The 16,841-nt window shown below is 33.3% G+C and overlaps 1 protein-coding gene across 2 annotated transcripts; it reads left to right on the top strand.

Moving 5' to 3' along the window:
• Positions 1-233: 233 nt before the first annotated feature.
• On the top strand, positions 234-16,086 carry LOC110025433 (G-box-binding factor 1-like). Of its 2 annotated transcripts, none has more exons than XM_020725904.1 (9): positions 234-531; positions 617-703; positions 782-897; positions 1,005-1,068; positions 1,611-1,653; positions 1,735-1,892; positions 2,069-2,146; positions 14,598-14,723; positions 15,548-16,086. In XM_020725904.1, exons 1-9 carry the CDS (start codon positions 355-357, stop codon positions 15,704-15,706), a joined length of 1,008 nt encoding a protein of 335 aa, XP_020581563.1. In that variant the 5' UTR covers positions 234-354; the 3' UTR covers positions 15,707-16,086. The 2 variants fall into 2 exon arrangements, with proteins under 2 accessions (XP_020581563.1, XP_020581562.1); XM_020725903.1 differs by having other exon boundaries at positions 2,066-2,146.
• Positions 16,087-16,841: the final 755 nt, after the last annotated feature.

The raw sequence follows: 16,841 nt of genomic DNA, 5'->3' as shown, positions 1-16,841 counted from the left end.
CTGATGTGAGACTTTTTGTCTATGACATACGACTGTATATTTACGGTCTAAATTTTCTAAAAAAAAATTATAATAGCTTTTTGAAAGCAGATTTAATTAGGGTTTAGGGTTCAACTTGTTATTAATAAGCTGAAACAGATTAACTAAAAACTAACGGGCCCACACTTAGCAATGTAGTAATAATAATATTTATATATTGGGAGGTGCAATACTGCAATCACAGTAATCAGGCCTTCGATCGTGGCATATCGACACAAGGCTTCTATCGTGGCATACCGAAACCCTAGCGACACGATTTCGATTTCCCCGCACCACAGCACCACGTACCTGAAGTAAAAACCGAAGCCATCGACGATGGGATCGCCGGAGGAGACGTCGACGCCGGCGAAATCCCCCAATTCGACGCCCTTTTCCACCACCGCAACTCCTCCGCCGGCGTACAACGCCGACTGGGCTGCTTCGGTGCAAGCGTTTTATAGCGGAGGCGCAGCCGCTCCTACGGCCTTTTTCCCGCCCGTTTGGGGAGGCCAGGTTGCCGGATCTCGATCGTCTTTTGTTAATCGATACTGTTCTTCGGACTAAGTGATAGCTGAAATTTTCCCCGTTTCATTTGCAGCATCTTATGTCTCCTTACGCTACGCCTATTGCCTACTCGCCGATGTACGCTCCTGGTGCTGTCTATGCTCATCCTTCCATGACTCCGGTAGTTATGGTTGATAGATGGTGCATTGGTAGCTTTTGAGAGTAGCTTGGTGTGATATATGTCTGCTTATTTGTGCAGGGCATGGGCTACCCAAATGTAGAGATGGGGAACATTAAGTCCAAGGGAGCTTTGTTGAAGTTCGGGGAAGGAGGAAAGACGGCATCTGGGTCAGGGGAGGAGGAAAATTCGCAGAGGTATGAATAATTCGGGTACCTTGTTTTTTATAGGACTTTGTTTCTTTGATTTTGGCTTGGGGTTTAGATTTTGTTGCTTATTTTTGGGCTGGTTTTGTTTGGAATAGGAGCAGCGGAGGCAGTGCATCGGAGGGCTCTTCTGATTCTGGGAATGAGAGCGCTGGGCAGCAGGTATTTTTTGTTTTTTGTTTTTTGTTTTTTGGCGGCAGTTACATACATACCACTCAATCCCTATGAATTTACATACCTAACACCTAAACTTTGCTTTATATATTTAAAGCACCCAAATTTTTATCTCACATGAGAAAAATCACCTTTTTAACTTCTACCAAGGGAAGTATACCTCGGGAAAGCTTAGGTGTTAGATATGTTAATACATAAAAATTGAGTGGTATGTACATAAATCTTCCTTTTAGTTTTTTGTTTTGCGTTAAAATGAACAAGCGTTGATCTGCATCGTTGCATTATTTTCATTTGGCTTAAGTATTTGCACTAACTAGACCAAAAAGACTTGATCTTTTTTTAATTCTGAATAAATTCCTGCATTTCTATCCGCCATTTCCTTATGATTAATTGGAGCTCTTATGAGAAAACTCAGGGTTGACATAACTTTTCATTAGTCTTGCTAGCTTAGATGGACTATGTATGGCATTAGCTTACATTATTATGGAGCAACTTTATGTATCTCCTTTCTTTACATATGTTGTATTCAGGAAAATTCTAAAAAGAGATCTATTGGAGATGCTTTTCATGAGGGTGAGTTTTCTGCTAATTTTGCATGCATTTTGCATTTAGATACACATCATTCATAAATATTTATGTTCAATATTCATTCAGGAGAAGCTTCAAATCCTGCTATTGCTACCCCGAGGAAGCGAGCTCCAAAACTTCCAGTTTCTGCTCCTGGGAGAACAACCTTGCCTGGCCCTACAACTAACTTGAATATTGGGATGGATATATGGAATCCACCTCATGCTGGTGCCGCCCCTTTGAAGGTTAGGCCTAATGCTGTTATTGCAACAGCAGCAGCTGGAGCTAATGTTTTGATGGTTGACAATCAATGGGCTCTGGTGCTTCTGGGCATCGATGGTCCTATTCATACATTTATGCTCTATCATGAGCTGTTTATTATTCTTTTTTTTACATGTTAGTTATGTATTGCTCATAGCAGGATGATCGTGAATTGAAGAGGGAGAGAAGGAAGCAATCCAATAGGGAGTCTGCTAGAAGGTCGAGATTGCGTAAGCAGGTATGTTGGGATTCTAAACATCTAATGGGATTTTGCCTAAATTCTCTTATGCATTTATTTTGATAGGTTTGCTAAAGAAATGTTAATGTTTATGAGATCATTTTTCATGTTTATTAGTTAAGAAAACATTTGTGAAGATATTTGAGGGTACTTGCATGTTATTGGAAATTAGTCCGTCAGCAATTGCTTCACAATGATAGAGAAGGTTTGGATTTCTATATTATTTTTATTTTTATTTTTTTTTCTTTGTGGAGGCTGGTTGAATCTCACTAGCAAGGTTTATTGCACCTTCTGTACAGTCTCTAGTGTTTAATTCAAGAATATGCTCTATGTACAAGGAAACTTACTAAAAATTAAATGAGAATAATGACATTATGTATAATATAGTTTTGAATTGGGGCGCTACTCACAATCCTTAGATTTTTACCGAACTATTTAATATTATATAATACACTAGAAATTTTCCCTTCCATAAATTTATATACTTAATAATAGTTTAATATTGTGTATATTTAAGTTTAACAATCATATTTATAATAATTTTAATAAATTTTAGGAGAAAAAATTTAAACTTAAACCTTCAATTTTTTGCTTTTTATTGTCACCCCTCTTCTTAAATTTTAGTTCAGACACTAGTTGAGACTAATCTTCTGGAAGCCCAATGAATTACTTAAATTGTTTGATTTCAATTTTTGCTCCAGCCAAGATGTGGAGCGTGATGAGGTGGATAGGTGAGTGGTTTATATACAACACATAAAAACTTACAGTACCCACTAAATGCTGAAACGTGATGTATGCTTCAATGCTAACCTTATCATGCAACATTCTGTTAGAGCTTCACTTGAAAACAAGTACAATAGATTAGAAAAAATATTCTTTAATTAGAGGTAAGAGTAACTTGAGTTTTCTGATGCTATGATTTTTGTGTGTACTGATCTATTTGCAAAAATAGTTTCTTTCATTTTATTTTTTCTAAGTATGGTTGATGATTATGAATTGTAAAGTACGGACCAAATTTAATTGGGATTGAGGTGGGGCAAAGAAATTTTGGCAGAATATGTTTAGCCAAAAAAATTTAGCAATCATTTGCGACAAGTGGAAAATGTAGATTCTTCGAGATGACGTCAAATAGTTGGGAAAAGGTAAGGCATTGATAGAGGATGACTTATATCAAACTTATCACACATAAATAAGCTTGTGAGAACTGGACTGGACATCGAATCAGAAGAATAAAGGGTTAAAGATTTGAAGGTTGAACCAGTGATGAAGCACATGATGTTGTAAATACTAAAAAATATTTAAATATGATGAAAATGATATAATAATTATGCATTTATATATAACTGAAAAGAAATATTTTATGAAATATAAATCATTTGCAAAAGTATTTGATTTTTAAACCATTGAATCCCGTAGCCTGGTGAGAAATATGAATCCTCCTAAGAACTAACTACTTCTTTATTTTTTTTTTTCATTTATAGTATTTTTTAATCTTTTTTTTCCCCCTACATTTCTCTGTATTTTCTTTATTGGAAGAATGACTTTATAGTTCCTTAATGTGTAGCCTATTAATATTATCCCTAAAAATTACTTTTTTGCTACATCTTTTTTTTATAGAGTTTATTTACAATATCATATAAAATGACGAGAGCATAGAAAATATCATTACAAGTTACTAAATTTGACGAAGAGGGCATCTTCATGTAAGAGAGCATCATGAAAATATGAAATAGATATAGCATTTAATTACTTAACACAAATTTATTACAAGTAGATAAAGAATTGTTGGTAACAAATTACCTTATAGATCTTTAAAATTTTAATATGCAATTTCTTCACAAACTAAAAGACAATTTGTTAAGCATGGGGTGATGAATAATACAATCTAAAAGTTCATATGAAAGCCAGAGCATGTCCCTATGATTTGTTCATGAATTCTAAACTAAATAAAATTTATCATTAATCTTAAGATTTAATACTAATTCATGCTGTATGAGAACTAGATGGTGAATTATTATTTTGCAAACTTTTATAGAAACTATATTTATTTTAAATTATAACATATCAATAAGTTTTATTTGCCATTGTGCCATCAAATATAATTTATTCTTATTAAATTATATAATATATATAATTAAATTTATTTAATAAATAGAAATATAATATTAAACAATCCATTAAATATAATTTTATTTAAAACACAACAAAAATTTGAAGGATTTCTTTTAATGTGAAAATTAGAATATTTAACATTGGATTAAGATTAGTTTAAACCTTTTAATAATTACAAAATAAAAGTTGTTAATAAATAAAGCAGTTATTTTCAGTTAGTTTAATTATGTAAAATTTAAAATTTACAGTTATTTTTATAGTATTATATATGTATATATACTATAATATCACTATTTTAAAAAAATATTCAAATAATAATAACTTATTTTGAGTTTTAGATTTGTTTTACTATTATATATAAAGTTTTAGAGATTGTTTGGCTTTTGCGTGTTGGTTCCAACAACCCAACCCAACCTACATAAGCTCAATTCTCAATTCTACAATTATTTATAAAGTTTATTTAGTTCCACACTCCCACATAGTAGGGGGAAAATTAGCATTCTAAAGCTTAAATAGAAAAGAAAGAGCCTCAAACTTAAAAGTTATCTCATTTAATGTGCATGTTGGCTATTTGTATCATAAGTTTTTGTCATCATATTTGATTTTCTTAAAAAATTAAAGATTATAATATTATATTTTAATCACTAATTGGTGTTAATTAGCCAAACTGGGCGGTTTTACAAAATCGGGACAGATTCGACTGCCCATAGATTGGAATTTTTTATGTAGCATTATATAAACAAGTAAGCAAGTAAAAGGATGCGCACACACTCATAAGTTGTGCTAGACAATGACATAAAAAGTCTTTTGAAGTTTGATGAGTGTGTCACAATAAATCTCCTTCTTCAAATATAATTTTTAGTTTAGGCTTTGTGATTTTGTTCTCTATGAGCAACTTCCTCAAATGGTAACAAAACTTAGGGGAGTGCTTCCACATGATATGCTTAGTTTTGGAAATTTGATGAAACATGTCACTTAAAAAAAATTCAATATTTTGAAGTTAGGGCATTTACATACAATGCCCCCAAAACATTGCTATTTACAAAACCACCTGCTTGCATTTTTTTTTTTAGATTATCACTCAAATATTGAAATTTACAATAAAACACTCATATTTTTTTATTTTTATCAAATTCCTAATGATTGGATCATGACATGTGTAAAGATATGCAGAGGTGTCAAATTGGGTTCAATTTTGACTCAAAATTGTTTGACCTAAACTCGACCCAACTATTAAATAAGTTAGAAAGTCTAATCTAAAGCTTAATTAGCCTATATGCTTACTAACCCAAACCCGACCAACGTAACCCATTTAACATATGCATAATATGATGTAAAGTTTGACGATGAAGGTGAAGGTGAAGGTGAAGGTGAAGGAGGAGTCGAAACCGAAAAGATTGAAACGGTATGTTTCAGTTTTAAGAGAAGTCGAGACCGAAAAGATTGAAACGGTATGTTTCAGTTTTAAGTTTTGAAAATAATAATCTCCGTCTCACTAAAACTACTCGGTAGATAATATATATACCCACTATCTAATACAAGCCACATAATAAAAGTAAACATGGTTAACTAAGGAATTAAGTAGTGCTTAATGTGATTAAGTAATTATTACTGTATAATAGTAAGTATGGCATAATAAAAGTATAAGTAATATGATTAACTGCATTAGATCTTTCCGCTACAAAAGAACCCTACTCAAGTTCAGAAATTCACTTCAAATGTTGACAAAGCTATACTGATCCATGTGAGATGATTATACCGCTCATCAACCTGGTCATAGGAAACAAGGTTGGACCAAAGAGAAGCACAAATAATAGTTGCAACATCCATTAACCACATATAGGCAGTTGAAATGTCCAGAATTGGCGTAATTGGAGAATAAAATAGAACGTCCATGTTGCCACCATTAGCCAAAGATTTCCTAATATTATCTCCCAAAGATTTTGGTACCATTATGACTGAAATTGTTATGCTATTGCTAGATTCATTTCCAATGCAAACCATCTCTTACAGTTTTTCATCATCGTTAGCCACCAGTAAGCTTGCTACACCTTCAGAATGTGTAACTTTTGCCTTCTCGGTGAAGTGACTTCACCGCGCATGACCAATGTAATAGAATTAGATAAATTTGCGTTTGGATGATCAAAGCCCTAGTACAAATACGTTGTCTCAGATTAGAAGCTTTTGGTCCCACACTCTATCACATGTGATGTGAACTAGAAATGTTAAAATGCAACTTTAAATTATGAATCAATGTTTTTGCCTTCATAGTTCGGCATTGTTTCTCTATTGTTTCCAACTTTAAATTATGACTCACTGTCTTCTGTTTCACTGCAGACATTTACAAATCCAACCATGTTTCCTTCCAACATCAAGGCTCGTTCATGAATTAGTTTCCTCTCATCTATAGTAGTTATAGCAGTCATCTCAACATGGTTCAATTTATGCTTCCAATTTTTTTATGGAAATTGGCATTTATTTACAGATTTCCCTAAATTGTGAGACTGAATAATTACTTTTCTGTGAGTGATAGACAAATATTCGGCAAACTCACTAACATCCTCTTTCTCTACCTCACCGTGAAGAGAAGCTGGCAATCTGATGTCAAGGCTAGAACAGCATCTTCCAGTTCGGAATCAATATACAATAAATCAAAACTTTTGATTGGGGGTTCCTGGGCAGCATCACTGCATGCAGATAGAATCCTCCTGGTTTCTCTCTATGATGAAGCAATCTTGAACCCTTGAGCTTGATTACGAGCTTCCAACTTTATTATATTAAGATGCAGAGATATACCAAAATGCAGCATGCAAACAAACTCATCATTTGCTGCCTGTAAAACTTGCAAGCTACGTTTGATATGATCATTCACGTAACTAGCAAGACCTTTGAGTTTAGCCTCCTCCGTCATAAGTATCTGGAGCCTTCTGATTTCTGAAAGAAGCTTGACTGACTGGATTTCTTAATCAACCCAAGTTTTGGCGAGCTGCTCCATGCATTCAGCATTAAGTGCAACAACTTTATCTTCTATAGATAATAATGCATCTTCCCAAGATTTCATGGTTGCATAAACATCAACTGACATTTTATAATTCAAAGCATCACCAATTTTTACTTTCTCAGCATTTGCAATTTATGTTTCAATGATCTGCCTAGTAATCCAGTCGGCCTGCCTTTCTATAGGAGCTCCACAGATTTTATAGGTTTGGACAACAAGATCATTTATAGAATAATTTTTAAATTTTCCATTGCTTTCATTCAGCCAATGTTCACTTTGCTCTTTTTCATCTTTCAAGGAAGCAACATTATCTTAAACTTTAGAACCTGTTATGGGAAAGCAGAAAAACTTTTATTGTGTTCCCTGTATTCACAAACTTTGGATTTCTGAAGTTGTAACTCTGCCTTTAGCTTTTCATTTTCAAAATTTTTCTTTCAACTTTGAATGATTCAAAAATCTTTTCCAGAGCTTTCACAGGATTTGAAATTACATTAGCTAACTTGGTTGCTGAATTCAGCCCCCTCTTCTCATTTCCAACCTTTGTTACCAGAACTTCTGTTTTCTGGGTTACCTCTGATTTATGAGTGGACCCTACATCCTCATTAGGAGGTTCTAGAATTGGATTAACAAAAAGAGCATCTGCAACCGAGATGTTTCCTATTTCAGTATCAAACACAGATTCAACTTCTTTGTTCACAAGCTCAGTGACTGCATACTCAATAGCATCACATTTTCACACTTGACTTCCAATTTTGTATTCCTATACACTGTTATCAGAGCAACGAAGTGAAATTCCTTGGCTATAGTGCAATTGGAGAGGTTCAATAATTTTTGGATACAATGATTACTTAAGAGCAGAAATTGTTCTCCTAATAGGTATACAGCCGTTTCATCTCCTATCAAGTTTAGATTTCGCCATGATCCTCGTGACAATGAACTTCGGTTAAGTAATTCCACCTAGTGGCCGCACACACATTTAACTTGCAAATAGCTAAGTCAATTTGTTTCTCTTGAAAACATCCTTGTAATCAAAGTAATTTTCTAATTTTTGTTCCTAATCGAGATAATCTTTGATGTGGGGATCACTATCAAAACAAGGAACATTAAATTTAGTTTCAAACCTACTTGGACTATAGATATAAGGTTTTCTAATTTTTGTTCCTAATCGAGATAATCTTTTATGTGGGGATCACTATCAAAACAAGGAACATTAGATTTAGTTTCAAACCTACTTGGACTATAGATATAAGAAATCAAGTGGGGCAGAGAGATGATACCAGTAGACTAGAGATGAGGATAATGCTCACCACCGGATCCAGAAAGCTATCCTTTAGCCAGTTTATCGGATCGATGTGAGCACTGCAGATCTTGACTTCCTGCAACGATGGCATGGATGATATGCGGTGTGGTTACCGGATAGAAGGTGGTGCTATTTTTGAAATAATGGATCTCTCGTCACCTCCTCTCGAACAAACGATCGAAAACCCACATCTAGGGTATTCGGTGTTCGTACGTAGGCGGTGCGTGTGTTCCGAAATTCAACAAGCTTTGATCATCGCCGCAGGTTGGGTTGCCTTGCGCCTCTTCGTTGCCATCAGCTCCGATACCATTATGATATAAAGAATCAATGATGACGGCGAAAAACGAGAAGTCAGACCGAAAGATTGAAACAATAAGCTTCAATTTTAAGTTTTGAAAATAATAATCTCGGTCTCCCTAGAACTACTCGGTGGATAATATATCCCCACTATCTAATGCAAGCTACATAATAAAAGTAAACATGATTAGCCAAGGAACTAAGTAGTGCTTAATGTAATTAATTAATTATTAAAGTATAAAGTATGGTGTAATAAATGTAAAACTAATAGATTTAGCTGCATGAAAATAGCTATTTAGGTCAAGTTTGAGTCAATTTGAGTTTAAATTTGTGTTGATTTTGAGTTGTTGAGCTAATTTCGGGTTGACGGGTCAAACCCAAACTCCATTAAAAAAATTAAAAGTGTTGGGATTTTTTATTAAAACTTAACCCTAAGATTAATTGGGTCAATCCAAACACTACTTTTTCTAATCAGATTTAAGTTGAGCTGACATGTCAGGTCAATTTCTCTAAATATATGGGTTTGTTAGTTAAAAAAAATAACCAGGGTGTTTAATTTTTAAATAATAATATTTCGGGCGTTATGTATGTAAGTATCCCCTAAAATTTTCATATTTCTATATTTAAGAGATGTTACAATCTCCTCATTAAATTATTGAGTTTTCTTAGTTATATTTAATTTAAAATTTGAAACACTACTATTGTAGTAGTTGATGTTTTGTCATGAAATTTAAAATCATGTATTCTCGTGTTGAAGCTTTTCTATTATGAGTGATGTCCTTAGAAATTTGCATAAGAAAGCTAGTAGGTCCAAAAAATAATTCACTTGATCAAACACAAATCTCGATCCATTTTGAAATTGGATAACTTCTAAAATCAATCACATAACCGCCAGAGTTTGAATTTAAGAAAAGTTATGGCCGAAATGAATGCCTTGACATGACAAGCTAAATGTTATTAGAAGTGATCTAATTTGACCCAAACGAGCCTAAATTAAGCATTTGAGCATAATTGAAAACTTTATGACACAAATTAAATAATTAAATGATCTCAAAATCTAGCATAATTATCATTTAAGTGAGCGTGTGAACAAAAGAAAAATTCAACAAGCCCAAAATTGCTTAATTTGACATTATTTAGACACTCAAATACTCAAGAAAATTAAGGTTCAATCCATAAAAAAAATATCTTGTTATTTAGGTTTACAGGGATAATAATTAAAGGTCTGTTTGGCGCGGCAATATTCGCGCAGTTCGTCTTGAAAATGTTGTTTCGTGTGTTTGGTAAATACGTCGCGGCGATTTCCTTAAAATTTTTTGATAAAACGCGATCGCGAGTTCGACTCCGCAACCCGTGTTTCTGGCTTGCTATTTACCCACTCCACGCCACCCCCCTTGTCCCTCTTCTCTCGTTTCTTCTATCCCTCTCGACCCAGCTCCATCTATCGCGATTCTTTTGCCCTAGGTACCTCTCTCCCTTGGATTCGTGGCTCTGAAACAGTTGGCTATTGTTGGTTGCAAGTGGTTGTTCCGGTGACCCTTACATTCTTCTCCCTCTCTCTTTTCTTTCACTTGATTTTTGGTGGTTTTGTGCACTCTGTGCTCTGTGTGGTGGATTACTTTCTTTGGTTGATGATTATTGCGGTGATGTTTGTATTCTCTCTTCCCCTCTCCCTTTTCTTCTTTGGCTCTGTTTGGTAGTTGTGTGCGGTATTTCTTTTTTTACCTCTCTTCTTTGTTCTTCACCCTCTGCAATATCTCTCTTCTCTGTGTGGTTGTGCGTTATGCTTGTTGGTTTCTTCTTTTTGATATCTTTGTTTGCTCGGTTTGATGGTTTTCGGTTTGATATGTTTGGTTTGGTGGTTTTGATGATTCATGTTGCATGCATAATGGTTTTAGTTATGCTTTTGTTGCACCGTGAATTGCGATTTCAGTTGGCAATGTTGCTCAATTGGTGCTTTGCGGTGAGCTTTGGATTTTTGATTATTTTGTTGTTAGCAATTCTTTGAGTGCCCTGTATGTGGTATGTTCGGTTTGTGGATTTGATCTATTTGTTTTGGTTTTATTGGGATAATTACAGACCTAGCACCCTAAGCAGTGGTTCTCGATATCTTTGTTGTGAATGATCAGTGCTTTGCTGTGATCTTTGAATTTTTTAATTATTTTTGATATGTTAGTGGGGAATTTCAAAATCGGAAGAAAGTTGGGCTCAATTTGTTAATAGCAATATTTCAAGTGTTGTGTATGTGTTGAATATGAGTTCGCATTTTAAAACATGAATTTGGATATTTGAGTTAGAATTTGAGAAATGAGTGAAAGTTATTGTTGGATTTGTTAATAGCAATATTTCGGGTGTTGTATTTGTGTTGAATTAGGGTTGAAATTTTAACATGAATTTGGATATTTCAGTGAGAATTTATAAAATGAATAAAAAATGGTGCTTAATTTGTTAAAAGGGGCAAAATTATCATTTGTCCGAAAACAGCTGCAACACAGTTGTTTTCAAACTACAAAAAATAAACAGACAATCAGCTTATCCATAACAGCTTCTGCGCAGCAACTTCCTGTGGCAGCTGCTACGCAACAACTCATTATTAATTTACAACTGCTCCAAACAGACCCTAAATCTGACAAACATTCCACAAACTGTTTTCAGGAAAACTCAAAACCATTCTTAAGTTTCATTTATAAGAAAATGAAAGGTTTACTTCCCTAGAATCATTTGCTAGTAAAATGTGCTATCACATGAAATAAAATGGTTATCTATAATTTAATATGTAATTTAGGAATTTAACTATTGTTTTTATCAGTTTTTAGAATAGTCTTATCATCCATCAATGTATCCCTCCCTTTCTGCATGATTATATAAAAAAATGATGTGGTTTGGTTCAACAACCAAATTAATGTGGTCAATGCTGTTTGATTAAAACAGTACATAAATAAATAAAAGTGGGATCGGTTAAAATTACAAATCTGAAAAAGCGCTTTAAAATTAGAACATGCTTTGCTCATGTAAACATTTTATAAATATTAAACACATAATTCATATTTTAAAAAAAGTGAGGAATTTATCTAATCAAAGTGTGATTACTGAATTCCATAATGACCTGATGTTTAATTTTACATTTTTTTAATCAGGGCGATTCCATAATAACCACCTGATGTTTAATTTTACATTTTTTTAATCAGGGCCAACCTATCAATTTTCATATATACCATAATAAAATTTCTTGAATCATAGAAAAATACTTCTAAAATTGAAATTGAAGTTATAATAAAAAATTGGAAAATATAGAAAAAAGTTTTCTTTTACACATTTACCTCTGTGTTTTGGATGAGATGATGGAGCTATCATGGAGATCCTTCCATTATGGGAGCAAGTTGGTAATCAACTTCCATGCTTAAGATAATCCAAGCTTAGAAAAAATTTCCTTCCTACAATATTCTTTTATCATCTCCTGCTTTCAAGCCAACCAAAGGGGCTCCTGTTGGTTGGGTCTGGTTAGTTTATAAAGTTGATCTGATTAGAAATACCCTTTCTTTTCTTTTCTTTTTTCAGGCATTTGCATACATACAACACAATTCTTATGTATTTACATATCCTAACATCCAAGCATTCATATTTACATGCTATCGACTCAAAATCTTTTACATCAAATCAAAAATACCATCATCATTATTTTTTGAACAGTGAAATTCATCTTTTCATGCAGAGGTGTTGAAGTGTAAATATCAAACTTTGGATGTTAGATATGTAAATACATAAGCATGGGGGGTGTGCGTGTAAATTTCCCTTCTTTTTTCATTTCATTTTCATTACAAAACAAACTGTTGAGCTTTTCAAGGGAAATTTTATCATAATTTTGAACATCGTTATGGAGCTTGGTGAAATTTACCCATTTTTCCAGTTATCTTCTTCGATAAATATTGTCATATCTATTGCTACTGATTGATTCTACGACTTCACTGACAGACAAAGTAATTTCTACTTTGTATAAGCTGCGATGTTTCATACTACATTAGCAGACCCACTATGCTAGTTTATACTCCACCGTTGGGGAGGAAAAACTGAGAGAAGATGAGAAAGATAAATGGAAGATTTACATGCATACCACTCAATTCCTATGTATTTTACCTGTCTAACTCGTAAAACTTCAATTTTTACATATATGCCACCTTAACTATGCATGAAAAGGTGTATTTGACTTTTTAAAATTTAGAAGTAGTGGTATTTTTTATTTGAAAGATTTGGATGGCAGCAATGTAAAAAGTAAAGTTTAGGTGTTAGATATGTAAATACATAGTAAGTGGTATGTACGTAAATGTCCCAACATAAATTTGGGGTTTCAGTTCTTCATTTGTGTCTAATATAGTACATGGAATTCAGCTAAGTAGTTTTTTTTTTGCTTATTTTCTTTTCAATGCCTGGAGAGGGTTGCTGTTTGAGAATTTCTGTGTATTGCCGCCTCTACTTAAGACCATTAGTCTGTTTTTAGGAATTATCTTTTGTTCTTTTGTGTTGTAATGGAAGGCATAAGATAATGTAGTTCTACATGATAAAAGTAGAAATTAAGAGCTGCATATGATGGAGTATTCCAATGAAGATCATGATCTAAGGGAAATAATATATAGATAGAAGTTCTTATTATGCCTTGACATGACAGATGACTATGAGATTATTATTATTATTTTTTTTGGGTGCATTTTAGAACATTGTAATTTGTAAGTTAGTGGTGTAAAAAATTAACATGCTATCATAACCAGACCTGGAATGAATTGTAGAAGTCCAAGTTTGGGTACCTGATTAAATTTTTGATTGGGTTAGGGTCTAGAATCCTGATCCAATTACTTTCTTTGGACAGGTTCGTTTGACCTGCCAACTCAAAATTGACCCATCAACCAAAATGGACCTACATTTGACCCAAATGACCATTATTCTTTATGTTTACACCGGTTGAGTTTGAGTCAGTCGGGCTAAAGTCAGGTCAGGTCAGGTTCGGGTTAGATTTTTCGACCCGTTTAATAAACATGTCAGATCCAGGTCATACTTGGGTTCTCAGATTCAAACCTGACCTATTAATTCGAATTGACATCCTTGCTGTAAATGAACTCCTTTTTAAAAATTCTGTTTTCAAGTTGTCTAGGACCTCACGCACTGGCCATGCCCTTTTTAATAGCAGTGTCTGAATTTATGGGCTGCTTGCTGGAATTAGCAAATCAATAAATATTGATATCCGTGGTCTAGAAACCAAGCCTTTAATTGGATACAAATATCCAGCAAAAAGGATGGATGTATAATATTGAGGGATTAATTTCTCTTCATTGAAGCTATGCAAAGTTTTTACATTTTGAGGACACAGTCATGCAATAGGTTCTATCAGCTAAAAAGTATTTATGCAAATGGCTTGAATTTAGATGATTTGAGCGCTCACTTGCTCCCTCTCAAATATAATTCAATTCTCCATAGATATGATCCTTCAAGTGATGGGAATGCCATGGAGTTCTTTTATTTATTTACTTTTTTATGAACACCTTGCAGTCTGTAAAGTCTGTTAATAAATCATGCCTTCTCTTCCACCATAGATCCAAGGAAAAAATGCATATTTGCAACCTCAGCCAATTTTTAGTATTTCATAATATTTCGGTTTTGCAAGTTGTTTTCTGTTAGTCATATGATTGTATGGGAAACAAACTCTTTGATCTTCACTGACGGGTCTAGTCTTTCTGTTTTCTTTCTTTTACCAGCAAGAATGTGATGAGCTTGCTAGGAAGGTGGCTGAGCTGAAAGGTGAGAACACTTCATTAAGAATGGAGCTAGAGCAGCTTCACAAAGTTTGCAGGGATTTGGAAGCAGAAAATCAGCACATAGTGGTTAGTTAATCTTCACTTTTACTTTATTATTTTCATAATCTGGAGTTGGTTATCTACATGATTATATTACTTTTAATAACCCCTTAAAGATAGTCTAGTTACTCCAACATATGAACTTTCTTTCATTTAATGGGGATTTTTCTTTTTAGGCATTTACATACATACCACGCCATTATTAAACATCTACATATCTAGCACCTAAACATTCATGTAAATTACATGCATACCACTCAAATATTTAACATCACATAAAAAATGCCTCCAACGATGTATTTTTAATAGCAAAATGCGTCTTTTCATGCATAACTTTGGGTGTTAGATATGTAAATGCATAAGAATTGTGTGGTTTGTATGTAAATTTCCCTTTTTTTCCCCTTTGTCATCTTACCATCCTTTATACAGCTTCTTAATGTTCATTTGGGGCAATCACATATGGTTATATAAATAGTTGTCAATTTATTGTGAAAAAAGATTAAAATTATTTTTGGAGGTATTATATATATATATTGAGATATTCAATTATCATTTTCTTATTAGCTAGCACAATCATGCGAGCGTATTAGTTAAAAAAAATGGGATCACTTTTCCTTTAACTTTTGTTTTTTACTTTTATTTTTAAAATATGGTTTAGTTCACTTGTTTGAACTAAACATATAATCAAGATAATGTCCCAGCAATAAGATGCTCTCCTAATAGTTTAGTTCACTTGTTTGAACTAAACATATAATTAAGATAATGTCCCAGCAATAAGATGCTCTCCTAATAGATCCATAATATATTCAAAATACATCCTTATAAACAAAAATTTAATCTCATTGAAACAGGAAGAGCTCAGCAGCATCCGAGGAGATTCATCAGGCAGTTTGAAACAAGGTGTTGGTGATGTTATTGACCATATTCCTCTGAGCTCTACTGCCATATCCACCAACACGAACGGAAAACTTCATCATCTCGGTGGCAATCCTGATCCTACTTCCAGGTGAATTTGACCATTTCGTCTCGACTTATCGACAGCTAACCGGCAGTGGAACCTCTGCACCATTTTTTCCTTGCAGTTCCTAAATCAAAATTGCAAATTAACCACTATACTTTTGTAATATTTACTTTAATGCAGCCTAATAAACCATTTAGATGTAATTTGTGGGATTAGTTATCTTGTGTTGAGAGGGGAGAGCTTTGATGTTTAGTTGTTTATGTTAAAGAGTTTATGGAGTTTTAGTTAGGTTGGTAACCAAGCAAGCTATTAAAAGTGTTCCATAGTTGTCTTTTAACAGTTGGGGAAGTCCAACTTCAGCTGCAAATTGTAGTTGTTTTTATGTAAGAAATTATTTGGTTTGATGGATTTTCATTGTTAATGGTTAAATTTTGGCTTAAATGTTTATTTATTTTAATTTGTATGGAGTTGTTTCCTTGTTCAGTTTCTGCTCTCTGCACTCGAACCTTCCCGATTTTCTGCAACTTTAAAGATTGAATAAAATATATCTTTTTATCATTTCTGAGATTGCTTTAAGCTCAAGAGATTTAGATGTATAAACTGTTAGCATAATTACATGCATATCAGATGAAATATTGTTATTTATAAAATCTAGTATGTAGGTGATATTTTTGAGCTGCTGATCTGATTGAATCGTTGAGGATTTGATAAAAATGAAAAACATGGGTGAATTTTGCCATTTGAGTGAATTTGAAGATCGGATGTAAGAGTGTTGGTTTAGGAATAGATATGTTTCGACTCTTACGTTTGTAATGCTTATGTTTTAATCTGAAGGGCTTGCCAACATTTTTATGCACGTAAAAGAGTTAATAGAAATTATTATTTTTTTAATTATTTGGAAAAGCATAATTTATTGTTTAATGAATTTTAACGATTAAAAAAAAGGTGCAACTGCATGTTTAACACTTCAAACATTGTTATTGGCAAATCTAACATTCTCTTTCATTCATTTTAAAAATTCTCACTCATATATATTTGCCAAAATCTCAAACTCATATGTTAAATTTTTACCAAATTCTCAATTGTTTGATTATGACATGCACAAATGTTTCCCTTTGATAGTTCCAAAATAATCAACCGTGTTCCATCAAAACATTCTCAAATGAAGAAAGAATATCCCCCGT

This window comes from Phalaenopsis equestris, unplaced genomic scaffold (genome assembly GCF_001263595.1).
Source record: "Phalaenopsis equestris unplaced genomic scaffold, ASM126359v1 Scaffold000297, whole genome shotgun sequence".
NCBI lineage: Eukaryota > Viridiplantae > Streptophyta > Magnoliopsida > Asparagales > Orchidaceae > Phalaenopsis > Phalaenopsis equestris.
The sequence above is the reverse complement of the archived record's forward strand: the minus strand, read 5'-3'. Positions and strand labels throughout refer to the sequence as shown.

Coding starts and splice junctions, on each gene's coding strand:
- LOC110025433 (XM_020725903.1), top strand. CDS start 355: ATGGGATCGCCGGAGGAGACGTCGACGCCGGCGAAATCCCCCAATTCG. Junction 532..616: donor CGCCCGTTTGGGGAGGCCAG/GTTGCCGGATCT, acceptor TTTCATTTGCAG/CATCTTATGTCTCCTTACGC. Junction 1,893..2,065: donor CTGGTGCCGCCCCTTTGAAG/GTTAGGCCTAAT, acceptor TATTGCTCATAG/CAGGATGATCGTGAATTGAA.